Source organism: Ctenopharyngodon idella, chromosome 22, assembly GCF_019924925.1.
Source record: "Ctenopharyngodon idella isolate HZGC_01 chromosome 22, HZGC01, whole genome shotgun sequence".
NCBI classification, from domain to species: Eukaryota; Metazoa; Chordata; class Actinopteri; order Cypriniformes; family Xenocyprididae; genus Ctenopharyngodon; species Ctenopharyngodon idella.
This window is the reverse complement of record NC_067241.1, coordinates 11,931,058-11,953,078: the sequence shown is the minus strand read 5'-3', so window position 1 is coordinate 11,953,078 and position 22,021 is coordinate 11,931,058. Positions and strand designations below refer to the sequence as shown.

At 36.8% G+C, this 22,021-nt stretch overlaps 3 protein-coding genes across 4 annotated transcripts; all 3 read right to left on the bottom strand.

Annotated features, from left to right (window-relative positions):
• Positions 1-939: 939 nt before the first annotated feature.
• Positions 940-4,673, bottom strand: hoxc8a (homeobox C8a). The gene is made up of 2 exons (XM_051879855.1): positions 3,926-4,673; positions 940-2,566 (listed from the first exon to the last, which is right to left on the bottom strand). The coding sequence occupies exons 1-2, from the start codon at positions 4,359-4,361 to the stop codon at positions 2,250-2,252; spliced, it is 753 nt and encodes a 250-aa protein (XP_051735815.1). The 5' UTR covers positions 4,362-4,673; the 3' UTR covers positions 940-2,249.
• Positions 4,674-7,913: 3,240 nt separating this feature from the next.
• On the bottom strand, positions 7,914-10,799 carry hoxc9a (homeobox C9a). The gene is made up of 2 exons (XM_051879853.1): positions 9,779-10,799; positions 7,914-8,719 (listed from the first exon to the last, which is right to left on the bottom strand). The coding sequence occupies exons 1-2, from the start codon at positions 10,344-10,346 to the stop codon at positions 8,475-8,477; spliced, it is 813 nt and encodes a 270-aa protein (XP_051735813.1). The 5' UTR covers positions 10,347-10,799; the 3' UTR covers positions 7,914-8,474.
• Positions 10,800-17,898: 7,099 nt separating this feature from the next.
• On the bottom strand, positions 17,899-21,783 carry hoxc10a (homeobox C10a). 2 transcript variants are annotated; one of them, XM_051879852.1, is made up of 2 exons: positions 21,057-21,783; positions 17,899-18,693 (listed from the first exon to the last, which is right to left on the bottom strand). In XM_051879852.1, the coding sequence occupies exons 1-2, from the start codon at positions 21,133-21,135 to the stop codon at positions 18,419-18,421; spliced, it is 354 nt and encodes a 117-aa protein (XP_051735812.1). In that variant the 5' UTR covers positions 21,136-21,783; the 3' UTR covers positions 17,899-18,418. The 2 variants fall into 2 exon arrangements, with proteins under 2 accessions (XP_051735812.1, XP_051735811.1); XM_051879851.1 differs by having other exon boundaries at positions 20,394-21,780.
• Between the last annotated feature and the right edge of the window lie 238 nt (positions 21,784-22,021).

Here is a 22,021-nt window from a genome sequence, read left to right as displayed (position 1 = left end):
GAATAAAACAGGCAATGACATTGACGATATTCTAGCTCGCGTGTCCTCTCTCAGTGAACATCCAAAGTTGCATTAAATAAGTCTTTCAATTTTGCTTTTTTTATGTATAGACAGTACGAAAGACAGTATTCCTCGTCCATGGAACGGAAGGTTCATGTTTTGTTGGACAACAAATTGGTCTGTTTGCTGGACAAGAGAAGACTAAATTTTAAGAATGTAAAAAGAGTATGTTGTATTTTTGAGGATATAGCCTACATTTACAGGATTTCAGTAACCTTGATTCATTATAGAGGATTACTTTTAAAAAGATTATTTACTTTTGACAAGAAATAAGTTGAGTGATTCACACACTGTGCAATCATTTGGAAATGTTACTGGTACTGATATGTGGTTACGTGAGGTGGAATTGTTCAAAATAAATAACTGAAACTGGGAAAATATATATATATATATGTTGATTATGTTGAAATTTGACATACTAAGTACCTGACAATAAAACAACAATTGCATGATAAAAGCATGATGTTTATTTGCACAATTTAGTATATGATCTGCTTTAAATGATGTAGTTGATCACGCCATTTTGCTTGGACTGATAACAAAATTTCTTATTAAACGGGAAATTCAAAAATCAAGCCCTTAAAACCCCTAAAGTCAGCCTTTGATTATTTGCTAGAGATCGAGTTGCATTGTTTTTTGATATGTGGAGACAATCTTTCAAAGCTTGAAAAGTTTTCAATTATAAAAACATCATAATGGTGGAGTATTGTTGGTTGCATTTGCCATTTCAGACACCACAAACATGAAATATATAGGCTACTTTAAAAAGACATTAAGTGTCGTATTTAATATGAATTTAAACCAAAAAGAAGCAGGTTTTTGGTATTTTGTAACTTCAACAAGTGGATCCAGACAAGTAAATAAATAAATGAGACGTGATAGAATGAGCCATCTTGTTTATTCTTCAGTTGATTTCAACAATGGCGTAGACACACACGAATTTGTCTATATTCACACGAGGAACACAAGTAAAACGAGCATATTGATAACAGCAAGATATTACAAGACGTACATGAAGGTTATACTCAGTGCAATTCAAAATCTACGCTATAACACCAGCACGATAAATGACTCTCTTTCCTTAGATAAGGTAGGGTAGTAATTAGCGTGTTTGTTCATCTACACATAAATGTGCATTTTCTATAGGCAGTTTAAGTTGTTGGGGGAAATGTCTAAATAATTTCAACAAAGCAGCATGTAGAATAAATTAATAATTCATTCTTGCAAGCAAAACTTTGTTTTTAGGTAGTGCCGTGGTACAATCTTTTAACATAGTTAAGATTGGCTTCGAGCTATTAGTGTCTTCCAAAGACTTCAAAAAGCTCGATAATCATAATAAGTGATTAAAAGGGTAAGTTACATAACTTAGGTTTAATACTACAAAACAAGAGTCTATGAAATCTCTAGGTAGAAATGTATATTGCAAATTTCCCATGATTAGGTAGCTTCTTTCGAGATTTTCAAACGATTGCAATCTCTGGTGAGACCAATAAAATAATCGAAAAAATACAAACTGTAGCCTCGCCCACTCACATAGAATAACAATAAAGAACAGTTAAGTAATCGATAAAGTATGTAATACAGAATGCATTTTCTACACTTGCCATCCCCTTTCTCAGTACACATAGCACTAATGCAATATTGCCATATTCGGATTGCAGAAATAGTGTTACACAATCTATTCTTCTGTCAATTTGAATTGTAATGTCAGCATGTTGTGGCTTGATTTTATATACAAGACCAAACGTTTTTAAAAGTGACAAGCTGATGCAATTATTTCATTATTTTAATTGGTTGCATCATTTTTATCTCCCAGACATCCTCATCAAGTATGAAATAAATGTTAAACTCTTGTCGTTATATGCTTGTCATGCTGATTACATTTTCCCTAAATAAATCGAAGGGTTATTGTGTTCCTGTTAGTCTGTCTCTGAGTAATTTGTCAAATACACAGATCCACTTTTCGCTAATGGTAAAAGTCCTCGTGTGTTGGTAAAAAAAAAAAAAAAAAAAAAAAAAAAATGCTTTTTTCCCTCTTTGGGCAGGTTTCAGGGTACTTTTCTATGGAGGGGGATTTTCTCACTTTTTGACCCAACTGTTTGTAATAAAATTGGCGCTTCTTCTCTTTCATTGCCCATTCGCGAGACCTCTTCAAAATCTGCCATATAACCATAAAAAAGACCATAAAATCACTCCTTGCTTTCCTCTTTCTCTTCCGTTTCCTTGTCTTCTCCTTCCTCCACCTCACCGTCCTCGTTGCCCTCTTCTTCGGCCTCTGCTTCAGCCTCTCCTCTCTGGCCCGGAAATTTGTCTTTGTTATTTTCTTTTTTCCACTTCATTCGGCGGTTCTGAAACCAGATCTTCACCTGCCGTTCAGTTAAGCTCAGCGCGTGGGACACTTCAATGCGGCGCTTGCGTGTGAGGTATGGGTTGAAGAGGAACTCTTTCTCTAGCTCAAGAGTCTGGTAACGGCTGTATGTCTGCCTTCCGTTGCGTCTCCCAGGAGCTTTGGAGTGAAATAAAAATATCTGTCAATTGCATGTCTTCATTGCTTCGCTCTCTTTTCATTTACATATTATGTAAATACAAAAACATGAATGAAATATAAGTTGCTAGCTACGTTTATTTATATGTGTAAAAAATAATAAACAGTTCAATTGTTTACACATGGAATTTTCTTTTCTTTTGTCCAAACACACACACACACCCCTCAACTCATCGCACACCAAGGACAAATTCTGGCAAAAATCACACAGTTATTTTAGAGTGTGTGTGTCATAGTGTGCCTTATAGTCTATAATATCCTCATTACGATTTGCCCCAGAACATATTCAGGTAGGCTATATAAATTGTGGGCATTCATTGCCGTCATAAAGGGGATATAACTTACATTGTTGGATATAACAATGGCGTTCCTTTTAGTAGATCTATATAATTTGATTTCTTGCATAAATGCGTTGTTTCTATGTTTGAGATAAACAGCAGTTTTAATTCAGGTCAGTAACGCACAGAATTTCACATAACCTGGTGCGCGGGAGCGCGCGCGCGCGCACGCACGCACGCACACACACACACACACACACACACAGACAGACAGACAAACACACGCACACACATAGACACACACACAGGTTTTCATAGTATCTATTACTCGATACAAAATAAATAGATTGGAAACCTCTATGTCTTCATTCAGGTTCATTACCGGTTATTTTTAAATTAAAGTAGACCTTCTCAATACGCCTCAAATACACTTGCCATTAGTAGGTGTTAAAAGGTTTTCTTTTGCGATATAATTTGATTGTACTGAATCAAATTACTCTAAAAAAAAATATACTGAAACTATTTTAGACTAACCATTGGCCTTCAGATTTTTTATTTTACATTTTTCTTTTTTCCCCCATAACAGGTAGGAAACGCAAACCAATGGAAACAAACGAACAACGTCAAATTAAATCAAACGAATTATGTTTATGTGATGTTTACCACTACACATTACAATCACAAATCTCTCCTTTGAGTCGCCACAAAGGTGGTAAGACAGGTGATCATTTCTAACTATGGCGAGAATAATCTGATTTCGGATAATGTCCATCCAGCACAATCTAGCCAACTATCAAAACTACTACATTCGTTTTTTACACATAAACAATGATGGTCCAGTGAAGTGAACAAATAAGAATACGAAAAACCTATTGTTAAGTACAATTTCGCAACCTGAACAGCATAACCCACCTGTGTTTTGATCTCTGTGTATTAACACTGCACGCTACAGCAGAATAAGGCTCTTGACACACTGACGCAGTCACACAGACAAACTCACACGCAGTGATTGAACAGAATGTGAAATAGTAAGTGTTCTAACCGTGAGGCCGCATCCATGGGAACATGAGGCTCGGTGAGGAGTTCTGACTTAAGTGGCCTTGTCCTTCTCCGGGGTTAGTGCTATTGGACGATTTACAGTCTGGGTATTGCGCTAAACTGGCCTCTTGCTGGGTACCATAAAGCGGTTGCCTCGGAAGGGCTTCATATCCATAAAATTTCGTAGCGTCTCCGTGACATGCCAATGCACAGGGGTTCTGTTGATAACCAGGGTTGGAGATACCTGTGGTTCCGTGATGGAAAAAGTCCTGTACATGATGCGACGGGTGCTGAAACCCCGGCGCAGCTGCTCCATGTCCGTACACGAGCGTGTGGCTTCGGGCAACGCTCTGTGGAAACCTGCAGTCGTAGTAAGTTGGCTCTAATGTTTCGCCGCCTTTGTACTTGGAAAAAAGAGGGTTAACAAAATAAGAGCTCATGTTTATCTAGCATTAAAAAGAGTCAGTCTGGTTTGGAAAAAAAATAAATTCTCCTTTCTAAATGGTGGCAACCTATTGTTGCGGTTCCAAATGGCATGCAACGCAGACAGAGCAACCGGAACTAGATGGAGAAATGCTGCCCCTTCGGACAATCTGAGGCAGCTCCCACTTCAGCTTCTCTCGCTTAGTCTCTCTCTCTCTCTTCCTATCGCCAGCCTTTTCCTTTTGCAACCTCAAATCATGGCGTGCACAGTGGATGTGTGTTAAGGTTAAAGCTGGCTAGCTCCGACGGCTCAGTCACAAGCTCGTACTTTTTTTGCCTCCCACCAGCCACCCCCTCTACAATGAGACCCCTCACCCCCCCACTCCTTGTCCCCTACACCCCACCCTTTGGCTCCTCATCTTTCCAAAGCGTCCACAGGCGTCTACCTTGAAGGGGAAACACAGTTGTCTGTATTTTTATTGAATAAAAACGGCGGATGCACGTATTACATGAATGAATCACTGAAGTTTTTAATGGCTTCTTTAGAATACCCGCAGGTTACGGCAGCTTCATGCTGGCCGTACGGGTTAGTCCTGCGGTCACGTTGAAACAATTTGTCTGGTATTTCGTTTTTGATATAACTAGGTATCACTTTCTTTCCAAAGGCCATAGTCGCTCTGACCATTACACATCCATTCTGATAGGTTTAGTATAAGGTTGTGTATCGAGACATAACCCACAGGGACTACATACTCAAGTTTACTAACATTACGAAGAAACGGCAACAACGATTGACACCGCATGCTAAAACACAGATGTATAATGACAATGGAAAATATTTAACATTATTATTATTATTATTACTACTATTATTATTATTCTTACTACTGCTGCTATAGCCTATTTAAAGGTTGTGACGAGTAATTGTGACGCCTACTTTATTTGTGTTAGACTGCTAACACACACACACACACACACAGATAAAGCTGAACACGCAAGCCTCTCTTGGCCCTCCTAAACCATACAAAAAGTTGTAAATCTGCCGCACTGACACAATAAAATTGCGCAATAGATGCCTCGTTATTTTACTAGACACATTAATGGCTTGTTGTTTATTTCGGCTTTGCTCATTTAAAGTCCTTCCCAAAATATGAGCATGTGGTTTTGTGTCGTTACTTGACAATTTTTACACTTCGCTGCTAAACGGGAAAGACACACACAGGAAATTTATAGACATCTCACAGTCTATAAAGATGCAGATTCTGGGTCATTGTCTCAGCTACAGGAACATAGCTGGAGTGGGTTATTTTTTTGTACGAAAATAATATTTAAGGCCTAATTAAAAAACAGAAATTAAGTAAATAATTGTATTTCTTTTAATATTTAAAAAGCGAATGTATTAAAGTTATTATTGTAATAATTGATATTGCTTTTAGTATTAGTTGTAGTAGCCTATTATATTTTTATAGCTAATAATAACACCAACGACAACAATAATAAATTTAACACGAATTGTTTGAAAGGGACAGTTAAACTGAAGGCCCTGGTTATAAAATCAGTGTCATCTTTAAAGCGTCATATGTAAGACTGTCAAAAAAGTGAAACATATTTCTGAAAATATAAAGGTATCCAAAATGAATAAATAAATGGAAAGCATATCGGCGACATTTGTAAACCAGATCTCACACAAGACTGAAATGATGTTACGATTTCCCAGTTCCTCCAATAAATTATGTCAGCTATATACGGCAGCATAAAAACCAACACTGCGCTTTACAAAGTTACAGAGTCACGGATTATGACAAAACAAAAGAAAGACAGGGAGAGTGTGAAAAAACACAGTAGCACGAAGATTCGAGACAACATAAAACTATTAAATAAAAAATAACAATAATTAACCAGTTGTTTTAAGAATATGATAAAGATGGTGTGAATGTAAAGTGTTTTACTTTAGCGTGTTGACATTTGCTTTTTTTTTTAAAGCCATAATTGTGATTAATAACAGTAGGCCATTCTTTCAGCACGTTTCTTGTAGCACACTCCCAAGCTTTAGCAGCCCAAAAATGCGTTAACTGTGAGTCAATAGCGCCATCTAGTGTACTTAGGGGTAACTTTTACAAATGATCATTGACAAATGATCATTGGCAAAACGCACAGTAATCCAAATAAATTAGGACAATGACAGAAAGCCTTTTTGGATGTACCTTTATCCTGTAGGAAACTTTGGACTGTGAAAACACATAACACTTTTAGCAGTGCCGAATGCATGATTTAAAGGCGTACAGCACCAGTATGGACACTGTAAATTAGCTTGATAAATGAAAACTAAGCTTTTTCAGTTTAGCGTCGTTTAAAGGCTTGGAGAAGTGAGTTCTGAATGCATCTTGTGCTGTTGGTGGATTGCTTTTACCTCTATTAGCCCAAAGGACTAAATGGCTCTGCGAAACTCTTTGAGAGGGTCCACCACCAACGTCCATTAAACCATAAAGTAATTTAGCCCAGACGTCTAGCCAGTTAGCCAGGTTGGCTTTGTTCGTCTGCATCTGAGACAAACACCACCAAGCTCCAAGAGGGCTGTAAAACTAGCATTTTTGTTCTTAGCCGGAAACGTGGTCGATCGGGCTTTGAAATCACCGCATCCTGTTCGTATTGTTAAGGATCACAAAAAGGCAATTTCAGTCCAGCGTAGGACGCTAAACATATGAACTTTAATTAGCCTATATCTATACCACAACTGCTACTCGTGTGTGTGTATATATATTTATATAAGAACAAAATATTAACACCAGATGATTTTAAAATTACGCCTGTGCGTTTGCCGTATAAGATAAGAGGGGTGAAAATACAATGGTGCCTGAAACAATTTAGTCATAAATAAAGAACGCTCAAATTACAGGACAGGTCCTTTTAAAAGATTTAAATTTAAGTTCATACCCCAAAAACGCGTATAGCCTACACTGACTTCAAAATCAAACCCCTTTTATCTTTACTGAGACCATCGGCCTGATTAAAAAAGTCTTTAGTATTGTGTTTTTTATTTTTTTTATTTACTCAAGGTTGTTGACATTCCCATAAAATATTTATGTATTTTGTGGCTCTAAAGTGTTATATGTAGGCCTACCACAGATTGAAACTTGAATTTTTCCTGCGAAAATTGTCATATTGTTGCACATATCATTTTTAAACTATAATAATAATAACTAAACTATTTATGTTTATGTTTAATTTAAAAAAAAATAAGGAAAAAAGATTTCCAGTGCTTGGAAACAGGCTTGCAATTGAATACCAAAATATGACAATATAAATAAGGCACGGGAGATGAGGCCTACCACAGGCTTTTCGGTATTTGTTCCTTGTGGGATGTGTAGATTTGATATTTCGACGGTCACACCATCTACCACTTTACAATGGCCTTGCTATTGTGCACTTACTCCAACCTCGATACTTGAAAACACTGTATCTGTAGGCCAAATAACTGGATAGCATAAACTTAGTCTAACTAATTCCTGAAAGCTTTTCGCTGCAAATATGTCGTCATTGTGCGGTCAAATGAATGAAAGACACAAAAGTCATATTAACATGGTTGTATATATTTGGATATATCTACAATCTATGATGCAACTCATTTACAGTTTAAAGAATGTAAAATACACAAACAGGTACATCAAAAACAAACTAAGCACATCGACGCAAACACGTACATTTTTAACTACATAACTGTTATTCTTTATAAAATACTCGGCTTTGAAATCTCCTACAAATAATGGAAGCATAGAAAAGAAACAACCACGTAGAGAGCATAAATTAGGAAAGTGAAAATAAAGTAGTTCAAGTATTTTCTCTCTGAAACTTCGGGCAGCCTCTCTGAAGAGTCCACTTTTGTGTTTGTGAGTAAAGAAACGTTACGTAAATCCAAACTACGTATAATATTAATATGACTCAATCCAGGATGGTAAAATTACGCTTATATTAAATCATACTTGTATCAGCCTTTTTTTTTTTTCAAAGGATATCCATATAGGATATTCGTTTTCTGTTCCTGTTATAGGCCGAAGGTGCAACTGTTAAGACTCGTGATGATACTAAATGATGCTTTTCCGTCAGTCTGTGTCCGATTAATGACTTTTGGTCTATTGTTCTTTACTGTCGTTTTTTTCCTTGTTCATTTTCTTCATCTTCATCCGTCGGTTCTGGAACCAGATTTTGACTTGTCGCTCCGTTAAGTTCAGCACCCTTGCTACCTCATATCGCCGGTCTCTTGTGAGGTACATATTGAATAAAAATTCCTTTTCGAGTTCGAGTGTTTGATACTTGGTGTATGGACAACGCTTCTTTCGAGTTGAGCGCGCATGGATCCAGTTTGCCACAGGATTATCTGAAAAACAACGCATAAAAAGTGTGATTAGGTGCTGCTGTGAACAAACACGCTGTCCAAAACAGATTACTGTATCCAAGTCTTTTCTTTCTTGATTATGACAGCCATAACGTGTGTATAATGCAATAATTAATGAACTGTAGCACCTAACAACACTTCTCATTTTGGCAAGATTAATCTTCAATTAAATGGTCAGGCTTAATACGTGTAAATACCAAGTCATTCCATATTAAGTCCCCCTACCTCTGTCTATTTGAAATAGCTTCGCAAACTCTTAGGAGAGAAATGGCGCTGTAAACTGGTGAATGTACCTATTTGCTTTATAGGCCCATAAAAAACCAAAGGCTTGTGACTCAAGCCTTCACAAGTCTACGCTCAAACTTCTGCTATGCAGTGAATGCACAGTGAACATTCCACGTGCTGTTTCTCGATGTAAATGATATGTTTAATTTATATGTAAATTATATTTAATTGAATAGTTCAAAACACCAGGCCCGGTTTTTACATTTTTAATTTGACATTTCAGTAGATAGGCTATGTTGTACAGCCCTTTACAAGTACAATTCAAAACAAGTAATATTAGTAGGCTATTTAGTTATAATAAAATATATTACATTTGAAACCCAAAATAAGCTATATTTGAAGGTTAAATACGCGTCCTCGCTTTTCAAACGCCTAAATTGTTGTTTAGCCAACGGCAGGCTAAAATTACACATTTGCACATTAAACAAAACACAGTAATATAATTGTATCGTATTAGAATTAATGATAATGATAATGGTATACGGCGATTTGTAAACATCGCATGCTACCTTCCTTGCCAGACTTGGCTTTTTAGGAGACCATTTTTATAGCTCACAAGCCGTTTTACAACCCAGTCCTATGGCGTTTGTCATCAATGGATAGCCCCAAAGCAGACTTGAGTCGGCCGAGAACAGCACAGAGGATGAAAGAGTATAGAACTTGGTTTTACGACGGACAACAGCCAACCACCAAGCGAACGCAATAAACCGAGAAGCATCCCATACCCGGTTGTAAACAAGAATAGCACTAACTTACTTGGGTCTAATTCAGCCTTGTCGTCTTTGTGCTTCCCGGAAGACAGACTCTCCGTCTCAGGCGATGGTGTGTTCTGCTGTTTTTCTCTAATGTCGACGGCGGAGCAGTAGAGATAATCCGTGTAAGTGCGTCCGTTCGAGCCCAAACAGTCCCCAGTACGGGGATCCTGGAAGGTGTCGGGCTTCAGCCCGTAGTGCCTGCTATTCCCTGCATATCCTGGAAAAGACACGGTACCGGGGATAGGCTCCAGCCAAGAGCGAACGTACCTTGAGTCTGTGCCTAGGTGAGGTTGGTGAGTGTATGGATGATAAACCACTGACGACTGGGAGTGAACAGGGGCCCACGAGGTAGTAAAGACTGGTGGTTTCGGGGCAAAGCTGCAGGACGGGTAATCCGCGCATTCCGGTACCAGGGGCGTCGGGCGTGAGCTGGAGGATATCGGACCAGTGGCTGTGAAACGACTCGCCAGAACATCCTCGCTCTCATGGTTGATCAAGGAATCCACATAATAATTACTTATGGGACCCGTAGCCGACATGGCGATGTTTCCCTTCTCTTTTACATGCATCCGATTATTATATGGAGTGTATGTGTACTTTTTTATCTGACCGTAGAACAATCAAGACAGGTAATTATTTCAGAAAGCTTCCCCAGCTGGGATTGGACGCCTGTGGAACACGTGATTGCATTTACCCCCTGAAAAACTGCACAGCAGATCAATGCGCGCGTTCTCCTGGAACAGCAATGCACTTCGAGCTTGCAGTAGGTTGCTTAATACTAATGTTGTCTTTTTACATAAAGCCTAAATATATGAAGATGATGTGTTTTTAATATATTATGATGCAACCGATTAACGTAGATAGTTATTTGTAGCCTTACAGAGCAGCACAGTGCGTGTTAACGATCTTAAAAAGGGCACTATTTGTTGATGTAATCAATCTCTGTCAAGCGAATGCTACTGTGCTGTGGCTAGCCTTGTGCGCATCCCACACTGAACAATGTTATTTATTAAAACAAATAGAAAACAAAAGAAACGGTTGTACAGTTCTTTCTCAGTTTCACTATTAATTCTATATAATTGGAAAGGACCCAATGGAATAATTTTGACAAATATACGGCTCTTGTGCTGACTAGAGGGTTGTTTTTATGCACTGAAGTCCTATTTTCCACTAGTTTCAAATAAATACAATTGGGATACCCCTCATAAAATGGAGTTTTAAACAAATCGGGGCGGTGGGAATAGTAAGACGCCTGAAAACGCACCACAACTGCGGCTATATTCGTCAAGTGGTCGTGCATGCTTTTATGTCCTTCAATAAATTTTTACGAGGACCATTTGATTGTTCATAAACGTGTCGTTAATAAAACTGCAGTTGAGTTCCTGGTATAACATAAAACCAACACTACGCTTGTGAAAGAAGTCTCATCAAACCTTTGTCGAATATACTATAGAAAGACGGGTAACTGTTCACAAACTCCATTACATTAGCTCTTAAAATTGTATATGAGATAAAGGTTTGAAAAAGCTTTTTTAGCAATTTTATTGCGATATGTTTTTGAAAAGGCATATGCATAACACAATCTACTCTTTTGTAAATATTTTATACTCCCCCTTTTTTTTTTTTTTTTTTTGTTTATCTAATTTGCAATTTTTTGCGACTCTTTCGAACTTAATTATTTGTTGTAATACGAGGCAAATAGTCTTGCTGACTGAAAATAAAATTATGTTAAAACTAAAAGCTATGTAAAATATTTGTGAATAGCCTCTATTTTTTTCGATTCATTTAGTTTCGTTATTTCGACTTATTAATACTGCCTCAAACATGAACAAAACACTATTTTATTCTGTAAATCTATTAAATGCTTTAACGCCATGCTCTTATCGTGTAGAAAATTATATAGAATATAAATATTTAATATGTGAGTCACTAGATTTTAGATTTAATGTTTCTACTAAGCGTACTGCGAAATTTGGAAATGTGTTGATTTTGGTCTGCAGTCATTGTCAGTGTTAGGCCCAGTATGAAACCGGCCACATGAGGTCAGGCTTTTTTTCCGCCCTGTTTTCTGTGGGAACACCAGACATTGTCAAAATACAGACACACCAAATAACAATACGTGGGGAATTGAGACTTAAATTTACTCGTGTATTGCAAATAGCTATTAAATCAAAATCCCTTTACTAAGTTATATAAATTAAACAGTTTACAGAGACTCGACCCAAAGTAATGAGCGCCATTATGTTCCTCTTTTCATTTTTTCATTTATAGAACAAACTAATTAAAGTTCTTGATTCAGCAAAACAACTAAAATCAAAAGAAAGCAAAAGATACTAAATTTAGGCTTTCATTCCGTTTCCTTTATTCATGATATGTTTTATAGGAAGGCGTGACAGCTTTTTGATTATGGTGTATATCTGATTGCTTCTACTTGCAATAGACTGCGGAAGCAATATAATTTAGATACTCTGAACAAAAGTGAAAGTAAAATATTATGTTAGTGCATAAATAATTTATAGCCTTGATGGGAGGCTGCAGCGTATTGGGAGTATCAGTGCGTCTAATCAAACTGATATAATAATGGCAAGTAAAACAAACAAACATATGTAATACAACACATTCTTCAACCACATTTGTAAATAATGGTATCATATCTACATTAAAACATTGGCTCAGTGCAGTTAAAGAGCCATTCCGAGGGCGTGGTACTTGATGCTAAAGTCCTAGTTCACTCACTGTTGTTTATTTTTAAATGAATCTCTTATTATGGTGTTCTAATGTTGTTAATGATACATGCATAACGCTGTTTGTTTGGTAATATAATGTTGTTTTTAAATAAACGAAGAAAATAAAAAAGTAAAACCGTGTTTAATTGTTTGACTGTTCTTTGAAATTTCTAACTAGAATTGCAGTTGTATCTATAATTTCTGTCAGGTGTGATATAAAATTAGCTATATAGAGGTTAACATTAATTCGGTGATTAGCAAGGATGTTTTTCACATAATATCTCAATTTCATATAGACAGAATACCAATTTAATTACGCTCTTTCCCTGGAACGCTTTAAACAGAGATGTTCGCTATGTGGTCGCATTTATTCATAAGCCTACGTTTATTTGATAACGACCTTGTGATTTAACAGTGTTCAAATCTGCAGAATATAGTATTCGCTGCAGTCTTGGCACTTAAACTGCAGGGTGACTCAGGACAAAACTGGACTGCGGTGCACACTGCACATGCGGAGACACTAGTGCGAGCTCACTCACTGATCTATCCATACTAACATTTAGATTTTAGAACATCACATACTTTATACACATCTTTATAAGAGACTGAGATTTACAAATACATAGCATATCTAAATATAGCACTTTACGGAGCGATTTTCTTGTTTAGGCTATATGGGAGCAACGAGCTACACGCAATGACCCCACAATAATGCATTTCTTTGTCTCGTGTGACTATAATAAACAATGTAGTTTCATAATATACACATACATACCCTTTTCTTGTATTAGCATAATTGAATCCTTCAAACTGATTTTAAGTTGTCATTAAAAACAGAGTATTTTCCTTTCTGAGACGACAACACGGCAGTATCATTGCTAATGCACTTTGATTTACGGGAATATCTCAACATTAATCTCCAGCTTCCTGACTGTTTTAAAAAATTAGGCTACTCTTTGATCGACTTCAATATTTGTTTTAGTACTGCATAGTAGCTGAAAAAAACACCTACAATTCAGGAGCAGGTTAAAATCAATATTTTATTGTTTTCTTAATTTATTTCAAGCGCTCGCATTTTTTTTAATTAATTAATTAATTTGTTTGTTGGTGTGAAGTATAGTGAGGATTGTTTAAATATTGCAGTATATCTATGTAGCCCATTAGTAGTGCCACTGCGCCTAAAAATACAATTGTCTTTAACAATGCGTTAATCAATGCAGAAGATTGGTGTCTTCTCAAAATCATTCCACATAACCTCACTATGTTATGTAGTAAATATATAAGGTCCTGAATTTCTTTTCCTTTCTTTCTTTCTTTTTTTTTTTTTTTTTTTTACTCTTTTAGCTTTTAAAAGACCTTATGTGCGCCACGGTCAACGTGAACATCATAATGCACTATACAGTTTCGTTTAATGCCTTTACTTTATAAAACTTTAAGACGATACAAATATGTTGGCATTGATTTTTACTATTTTGTGCCTAGATGTCTTTGCATTCATTTACGAGGGATTATAAAATAAAGCAAAATGTTCACAGTTTATCATATTGTAATCACAGAATATCTATATCACTACAGTATCATATAATTGTTTGCGGCCGTTGGGCGTCATTAAAAGCTAAAGTGCAAAGGTTTAAAATTTAAATTAATTAATTAAAGCTACGTGAAAACACCAGCTAGGCTAATAAAAAAAAAAAAAAATATATATATATATATATATATATATATATATATATATATCCTTGGGGCATTACATTAAATTCCTACTTTGTGTTGAAAAGCCGAGTAAAAGACCTTTATTTAGCAAAGTAACTTGCTTTGGGTCAGAAATCAAACATATTCCAGACAAACTCGTAACGTAAAATGCAGTAAATGGGAGCGAAGTGCCAGTTTCCGACATGAATGCAATATAGCTACATAAAAAAAACTAAATTAATTTGAAATGATTAATTCGTTCAAATTGCCCACGTGTGCTGAAACTGGTCTTTAGGTTTATTAAAAAAACACAAACTAAAACAGTGTATCCAAAATTTGAAATCACAGAACAATGTAAAAACTACAAATGCAAAAACACAACAGCTAATCAATATCCTCATTCCAGCCCACTGAAAACTAAGCAGCAACCATAATCTGTGTTCAATCTCATCCCAGTATCTGTGTGAACATCTATTCAAGTGTTTACACATAAATGTCTCCACCACACCAGGGGTAGGCCATTGCTAATGCTACTTCAGATAGGCCTAATGCGGAATGTGTCACACATATACAGTACTATACGCTTCTGAATGCAAGCAAACAATTCAACATATTTTATATATAGATACTGAGCAAGAGTAGGTGTTTTGATGTCTACCAATCCTTAGGCTATTTGAGGATATTGCCGCTATATCCGCATGCTAGGCGGCAGTGTCCTGTGGGGCTATTACGCGTGCTGTAAACTCTTTGTTGGTGACGCATTCCAGAGGAGAACCCCATTCACCCAACTGAATGAAAATGACTTTGGATTCCAGACTGTCTCCTCCCGTCGCAAAACAGCTGAAGGGAGGGGAGGGGGTTAAGAAAACAAGCATATATGGTGAAATCCAAAGACTACTCTCCCAGGAAAAAGAACAAGTCGCTGACAACTAACAACTTTCCCAAAAACATTACCTTAACTCATTTAGCCTATTATTTCCACATATTATTTACATGGTTTTAGGAGGCATTGTACAGTGTAAATAAAGTCACAGTGCAAATACTGAGATTTCCTGCTTACTGATTTGGAGAAACCCACACACTTTGACTGAATAATAAAATGTTTAGAAATATTCAACTTTCAAAAAATAATCATACGTTAGGTTACATTAACGAAATATCTGAACGGTCTGATAAGGTAGAAAAATCCTTTTGAAGGAACCACACAGGTTCACTGTGCATAGTGCACGGAAGCTACAGGTCAAACATTGTCTGTCTTAGAAACTAGCCACAGTAAGTCTGTTGTGGTAACGCTTTTTACCGTTTAGCATGTGCTGTTATACTGACCACTGCTACTGCTCATGTTACTATTATGTCTATTATATATATATATATATATATATATATATATATATATATATATATATATATATATATTGCACACACACACACACACACACACACACACACACACACACAGTCAAACCAAAATTTATTCAGACACCTTGAACATTTCATTCATTATTAGAGTTTATTCACTATAAAAAAAAAAAGGTAATAAAAGATCTCAGAGTTAAAGTGTGTCAGAAAAAAATAATAATCTTAATTATGTCAGATAACACTTAAGCAAAACATGGTCAGATCAAAGTGTCTGAATAATTTTTGGTTCCAAATTTTACTGGTAGTCCACTGTATGAAGAATTTTTTGGGTATAATATGTCACAGTTTACTTTATTTTGCTATCCTCACTTACATAAATGAACTATAGTGTCCTGCACCCACTAGTAAAAATATACCAAAAATATCAAAAACGTCTGAATAATTTTTGATTTGACTGTTATGTTATTTATTATAAGTGTTTAAAAGGTCTTTTAAAATGCAATTGTGCTATTCGAGCCAGGCTGCTAACAGTTTAAAATTGTGTGGTTGGCCCACATGTGGGTGTAAAGTAACGTGGCACTAATTCAAAACAACTACTGAGAGTTTCATTTCGTAATTGTTGGGTCACGTTTCTAGTACAACATCAAAGCCAGACAAGGTTTATCAAATTTGTAAAGGTGATTACATACGCAAACATAATTACAATATGGAAAGAAATTCACAGCTGATCAATTTATAATTAATAGCTGAAAAAAATCTGCTCTTTTTCCTCTGTCTGTCAGTCCACCATTTTCTGTATTTTTTGCTACCACCTCAGCTACTAACATTTCTACTGTTAAAGAAGTGGCTAAAACACTTTGGGTCATATATTGGAATAAAAGAATAAGCCGTAATAAGGAACGGTCTAAGTTTGCCCCATGATGTTAACGGTCCTTTCTCCCTCTGAGAGTCTAAATTCTCTTTTACAGCCCGACACACAAAGGCGAGCAAAAGAGAAAAAGAGCCCGCTGTGGCTATAATCGTTCAGTTCATTTACAATGCCATTTGCGGAAACTTCATTGCACAGGGTGTAATTTAACGGCAATTGTCGCCCTTGATGAAGACGAACTGACGTAATCAAGGCAGTTTCTTGTTGTCGAGCCAGGAAGCCAATCCCAACAACATGAAACTACCTAAACCACGCACCAGCCGCGCGTAACGGCGTTATCCACAGGAGGAGACAAACGACAAACTCTGCACAGATAAGTAAGGATTTTATTCCATTCCTCAGAGCCTCGAGCATTAATTTAATCAAACATCGTCTGTTATGGTTCTATACTAGCCTATGCCCGAAAGGCCATGGCTTTTGGGCAGTTTTAAGAATTAACACCAAAATTAACCAATTGACACTTCTATCAACCAATAGGCCTTTTGCTATTTTAAGACAAAAATGTCAACATGTCTGAAAGACAGATGCAAATAAGTATAGATCCTCAACAAGAATGAGACTGTCAAAAGAGTTTCCTGTTGCTTTTTTTTTTTTTTTTTTTTTAGACCTAAACGCACCTGTGGACAAATCGTTATTTTAAAAATAAATGTGTAGTAAAAAGAGTCCTTCAGAGGGACTGCAAACAACTTCTATTAATTTATAACACATAATGTTATAAGTAGATCTCCACAAAACTTTAACTTGGAATATAGGGTACCTTATCCACAACAGCACTCTGTTAACAGCTGTCAGAAGCATAAAGAGCAAAACCCACTTCGTTCAAATCAAAGATGTTATCCATGTCAACGCTTGAGGTTATCCAGAATAGCCTCCCTCAGCTCAGTCGGGGAGAAAATAAGGAAAACGTGATCCTACCTTGAACGTTCTGCACACGGTCTGATTAGCGTAGCTCATAGGATCCACTCGTTCATTCACCGCTGCTGTAGTTCTTTCATTCTTCCGTGATCAGTCCATCGTTCCATAGCGTTCCATAACTCCATAATGAAAGGTTCCCGGTTCCAAAACAGCCAGGCAGACCGCAGAGCGCGTCAGTGAGGCCAGCACATTGCAGTCCCGAGTATGTGAATTAGCCCTCCTCCACTCACCTTTTAATGCATCTTTACTGCAGCAGCACATTATATTTGCAGATCATAAAATCCACCCCCAGCGCTTTCCAGGACCGTCATGACATTACAATTTTATGACCTTGACTTACTGTGGTCACCTGGATAATATTTAAATCAACGTTATGGGTCTCCCACTCATACTGAAAGTGCTATGCACTTTCTCCTTCTGCCTCTCTTCCTTATCTTCACCCAAAATTTCTGTCAACAGAATACAGGAGAAAATATGCAAGGGGAAGGACATACCAGGACATAATATTTTCCCACCCCCTGTTTTATTTATCAGTCTGTCGAGTTAAACATCAAATTGGCAAATACACGTCAAGAACAAAGCATGCAAAATACAGAGCGCGCATTGTATAAGACACGCGCACTGACAGCAAACAAACTAAGCTAAGACATCAAATAGAAATCTCGTTCTTATATTCTGAGTTAAGGATTTTCAAAATTACAAATCTGCCACGAATATGTGTACCAAGCATCCTTTTCTTCCGCTACTGCCATATTTACAACTATTATTCAGGTCTGGTCAACAATGATAAATTAGACTCGGATAATTGTAAACTAAATGTAATACTGTCTGAAGGATGTTCCAGTTCCTTTGAAATGAAAGCCATGGGCCAGTGCTTTGCTATTTTATAGTTTTGTGTGTGTATGTAAGTCTGTGAATGAAAAGGGAGAAAAAAAGAGATAAAAAAATAGAGAGGGGGTGAACGTGGGGAACGCGAGAGAGTATTTATTATTATTTCTTCTTCTGTCTGTTTCTTAAGCCCTCAGTTGAAGCTATAGCCTGTTAGCTCTCGGACGCGACTTTCTCTGTTGAGCTTCTTTAGCTTCATCCTTCTGTTTTGGAACCAGATCTTGACCTGTCTGTCTGTGAGGTTGATACTCTTGCTGATCTCCAGACGGCGCTCTCGAGTCAAGTACATGTTGAACAAGAACTCCTTCTCCAGCTCAAGTGTCTGATGCTTTGTGTAAGGACATCTCTTCTTTCGTCCACTTTTCGCTTTTAGCCAATTCCCCGTTGTTTTTTCCAATTTAGCCTCATCTGCACAAGTAAACAAGAGAGGGAGAGAAAATTGGTGACTGCAAGATAATAGAACTGCCTGAGACGCTGCAGTCGCTCATTTGACTATAGGCCTATTTTTTTTAGTTTGTTTTTTGTTTGTTTTTCACAAAATATTCATATGCCTATTTTTTGTTCTTCAGAATAAATATTATGCTCAATGTATTGTACTAAAAAGTCTATTATGATCTAATGGTTTAATCTAAACTGCCCTTTTTCTTACGCAGTGATGCCGTTTCCCTCAATTTAACATATCTGACATTTTCTTATATGTATTTTAAATTACTATCTGTATGTTTATAGGCTACTTACTTGGACGGACCTATACATTTCAGTCCAATTTCGATTTTGTGATTTCAGTCGGTCATCGGCCTGCAATTAGGCTATTTTTAATTGAAACGTCATCTACCAAAAGAAAAAAGACAATTCTAAACATACACTACTATGCAATAATATAATATAAAGTAACATAAAAACACATGTTTTTCCTTTTTGGCTGATTTATCTCCTTAAATTGTTAATTTAATCAGCAAAGACTGAAAAATAGAAGATGAAACGACTTTAAGTGTGATATTACTGTTGTAGGCGACTAATCAGACATTTTAATAACGGGATTAAATAAACAAGAAAATGAAATTAGAATTATATATATATATATATATATATATATATATATATATATATATATATATATATTTTTTTTTTTTTTTTTTTTTTTTTAAACTGAATTTAACTAGCCTACAGGTGAAAGCGATGCAGATCTTAATAAGCTAAATGAAGATGTCAATTTTTTTTTTTTTTTTTTTTTTTGTCATATCTTGTCAGTTATATCAGTTACACATTTATTTAAAACACCTTTATTTAATTATTTTAGGACCACACAGTGATTTCAAATTGCATTAATAAGAAGTAGTTTACTGACATGTAATAACGCAAAATACAGAACCAACATTACAAAATAAGCGCAAGACATGTCCAATTAATTTGACGTTTAAAATATTTTTAAATAAACTTCATTTACTTAAACGGCAATTGTTTTTTCGTTAAATGTCAACAACATTTTATACAAATATTAACCAATATCATCGAGCAATTATGTAGTCATGTATTTTAACCCTTATAAAAAAATAAATTAATAACAGAAAATACTTCCATACATATTGTGGCATTTATGCGGGGAAAACGTCATTTTCACTTCTCTACACTATTGCGGCAGAACTATGTGCCTGTGAACAACCAACTGGAGTGTAATAAAAAAATAATAATTAAATTTAATTGATTATTGCGTGCAGTTTTGTTTTGTTATGCTGTGCTTGGATAGAACGCACTTTAACACCGCGTGTTAATCCTAGAGTGATCCTGTTTATATCAATGCAAAGACCCATTTTTATTTTTGCACCGGCGTTAAATGCCGTTTCAATTTTAAGTGCACATCATGATACTGTTTAATTGACAGCTTTTCTGTAAAAAAAAAAAAAAGGACGAAGAGCATATCTGGGCCTGTAAGAAATGGCCTAAACAGTCGTCTGTGCAACAAAAAGGTCTTCTATTTTGACGTGCAACTTGGTTGTCAGTTCACATGTTGTATACATAGAAGGGAGCGCGTTGTTATTGTGTGTGTGTGTGTGTGTGTGTGTGTGTGAGTGTGTGTGTGGCAGAGAGAGAGAAGAATTAGTTATCACCTTTCAATTCGCTTTCGGAATCATCAGTACAACTGTCTGTTTTTGCGACACTCTCTTCTTTTCTAGCCTGTCCCTGATCCAAGTCGTCTTCCTGCGTATTCCCTCCCTTGTCTTCTGGGTCCTGCCTTGCTTTGCTGCTTTTGACATATGAATCTGCCGCTAGTCCCTTAACAGGCGTGGATATTCTGGATACTGGGTTAAAGTCCGAGCCGAACTCATCTCCATGGTGGCCCCTTTCACTAGCGTACACCTGGCTCCGTCGGAAATAATCGGGGGTGGAGACGGCGCTTTGATTCGGGTGGCTGTTATTGTCTCCCAAACGGATGTAGGTGGATTTCTCAGCGGACTCCTTAGCGCTGTCGATATCAGGCTGGTAAAGACACGGAATCGCTTCCTCTTTCACATGGCTGGCTGGAAACGAACATGGGTGCAAAGGCTGGGCAACAGGTTGGGAGCCTCTGTAAGTTTTAGAGCCTGCCATCCAAGCGTCCCGCTGCGACAGGTAATGTGAGTGCTGGTAACTGCTGAGATGCATCCCACTCGGCTGCAGATCATCCCGTTTGGAGAGAGGGGTACCAACAATACCAAAACTACCCATCATGGAGCAACCATATTCTGCAGACGCTTGCATATACATTCCAGAGTTAGTTGAATAGCTCTCACCTCTGTACGGAGATGTTCCTCCCACCAGCGAGTCCATCAGGAATGTGTTGTTGGCTGCCACGTTGTTCGGGCATGACATTTTGCAACTTGCCTTGTTTTTCTTTTGATTCAAAACAATCTCCTTTATGCCGAAGAGGATAAGGACAGTAGGACGCTGACATCTTTTGGGGGGGCGAAAAATATCAGCAACATAATTATGGATTCAAGGCGCTTTGTCATGTGATTTTCAGACCAATAGGGTTTTGAAAGTGGCCTTGATGCGCCAGACCGTCTTGACGTCACTGGGGTCAAGTTGTTGAATATACGTGGTACAGCATGGAGCAATGGCGCCATCTAGCCGATTTTTAAGGACAAGGAAACCAACAACAGAACAAAGAACAATCGTCTTCAGATATACAGTTACGTGGCTTGTGCGTCTGCAAAAGAAAGAGAGAGAGAGGCAAGTAAACTAAACACTCATGCAAATTAAAGGCAAATTTCACAAGATTAGTAAATCCGAAGAATGGTTAATTCCACACACTTTTACAAGACTATACATAGGCTCTGTTTTCAAAATGGACATGCAATTGTGTAGAATAAGGAACTGTTGATACGTTCTGTTTATTTTCCTGTCTATCCCGACACACACTGCTTAATCCATTCTTAGTTATTTTTGCTCTCTTACAAATTCCATCTGGGGGTTAATTATATATTAATTATATAGGCTATTAAATATTTTATTGTATATTGGTGTTTTTTGTTTGTTTGTTTGTTTGTTTGTTTTTGAAAGATGACTGCTTATGTTTTTCCCATTATCTTTTTCTGCGTAATTGACGTTCTGTATTTTTTAAAATATAAAAGACGAGGAACTAATGGTTTATTTAGGATATCCAAATCGCAACAATGTAGCTTACATTGTATTTTTTAAATTGTACAGAAATTATCAAGAAATACATACATTTAGTTGTGGTCGCAGTGATGTTGAT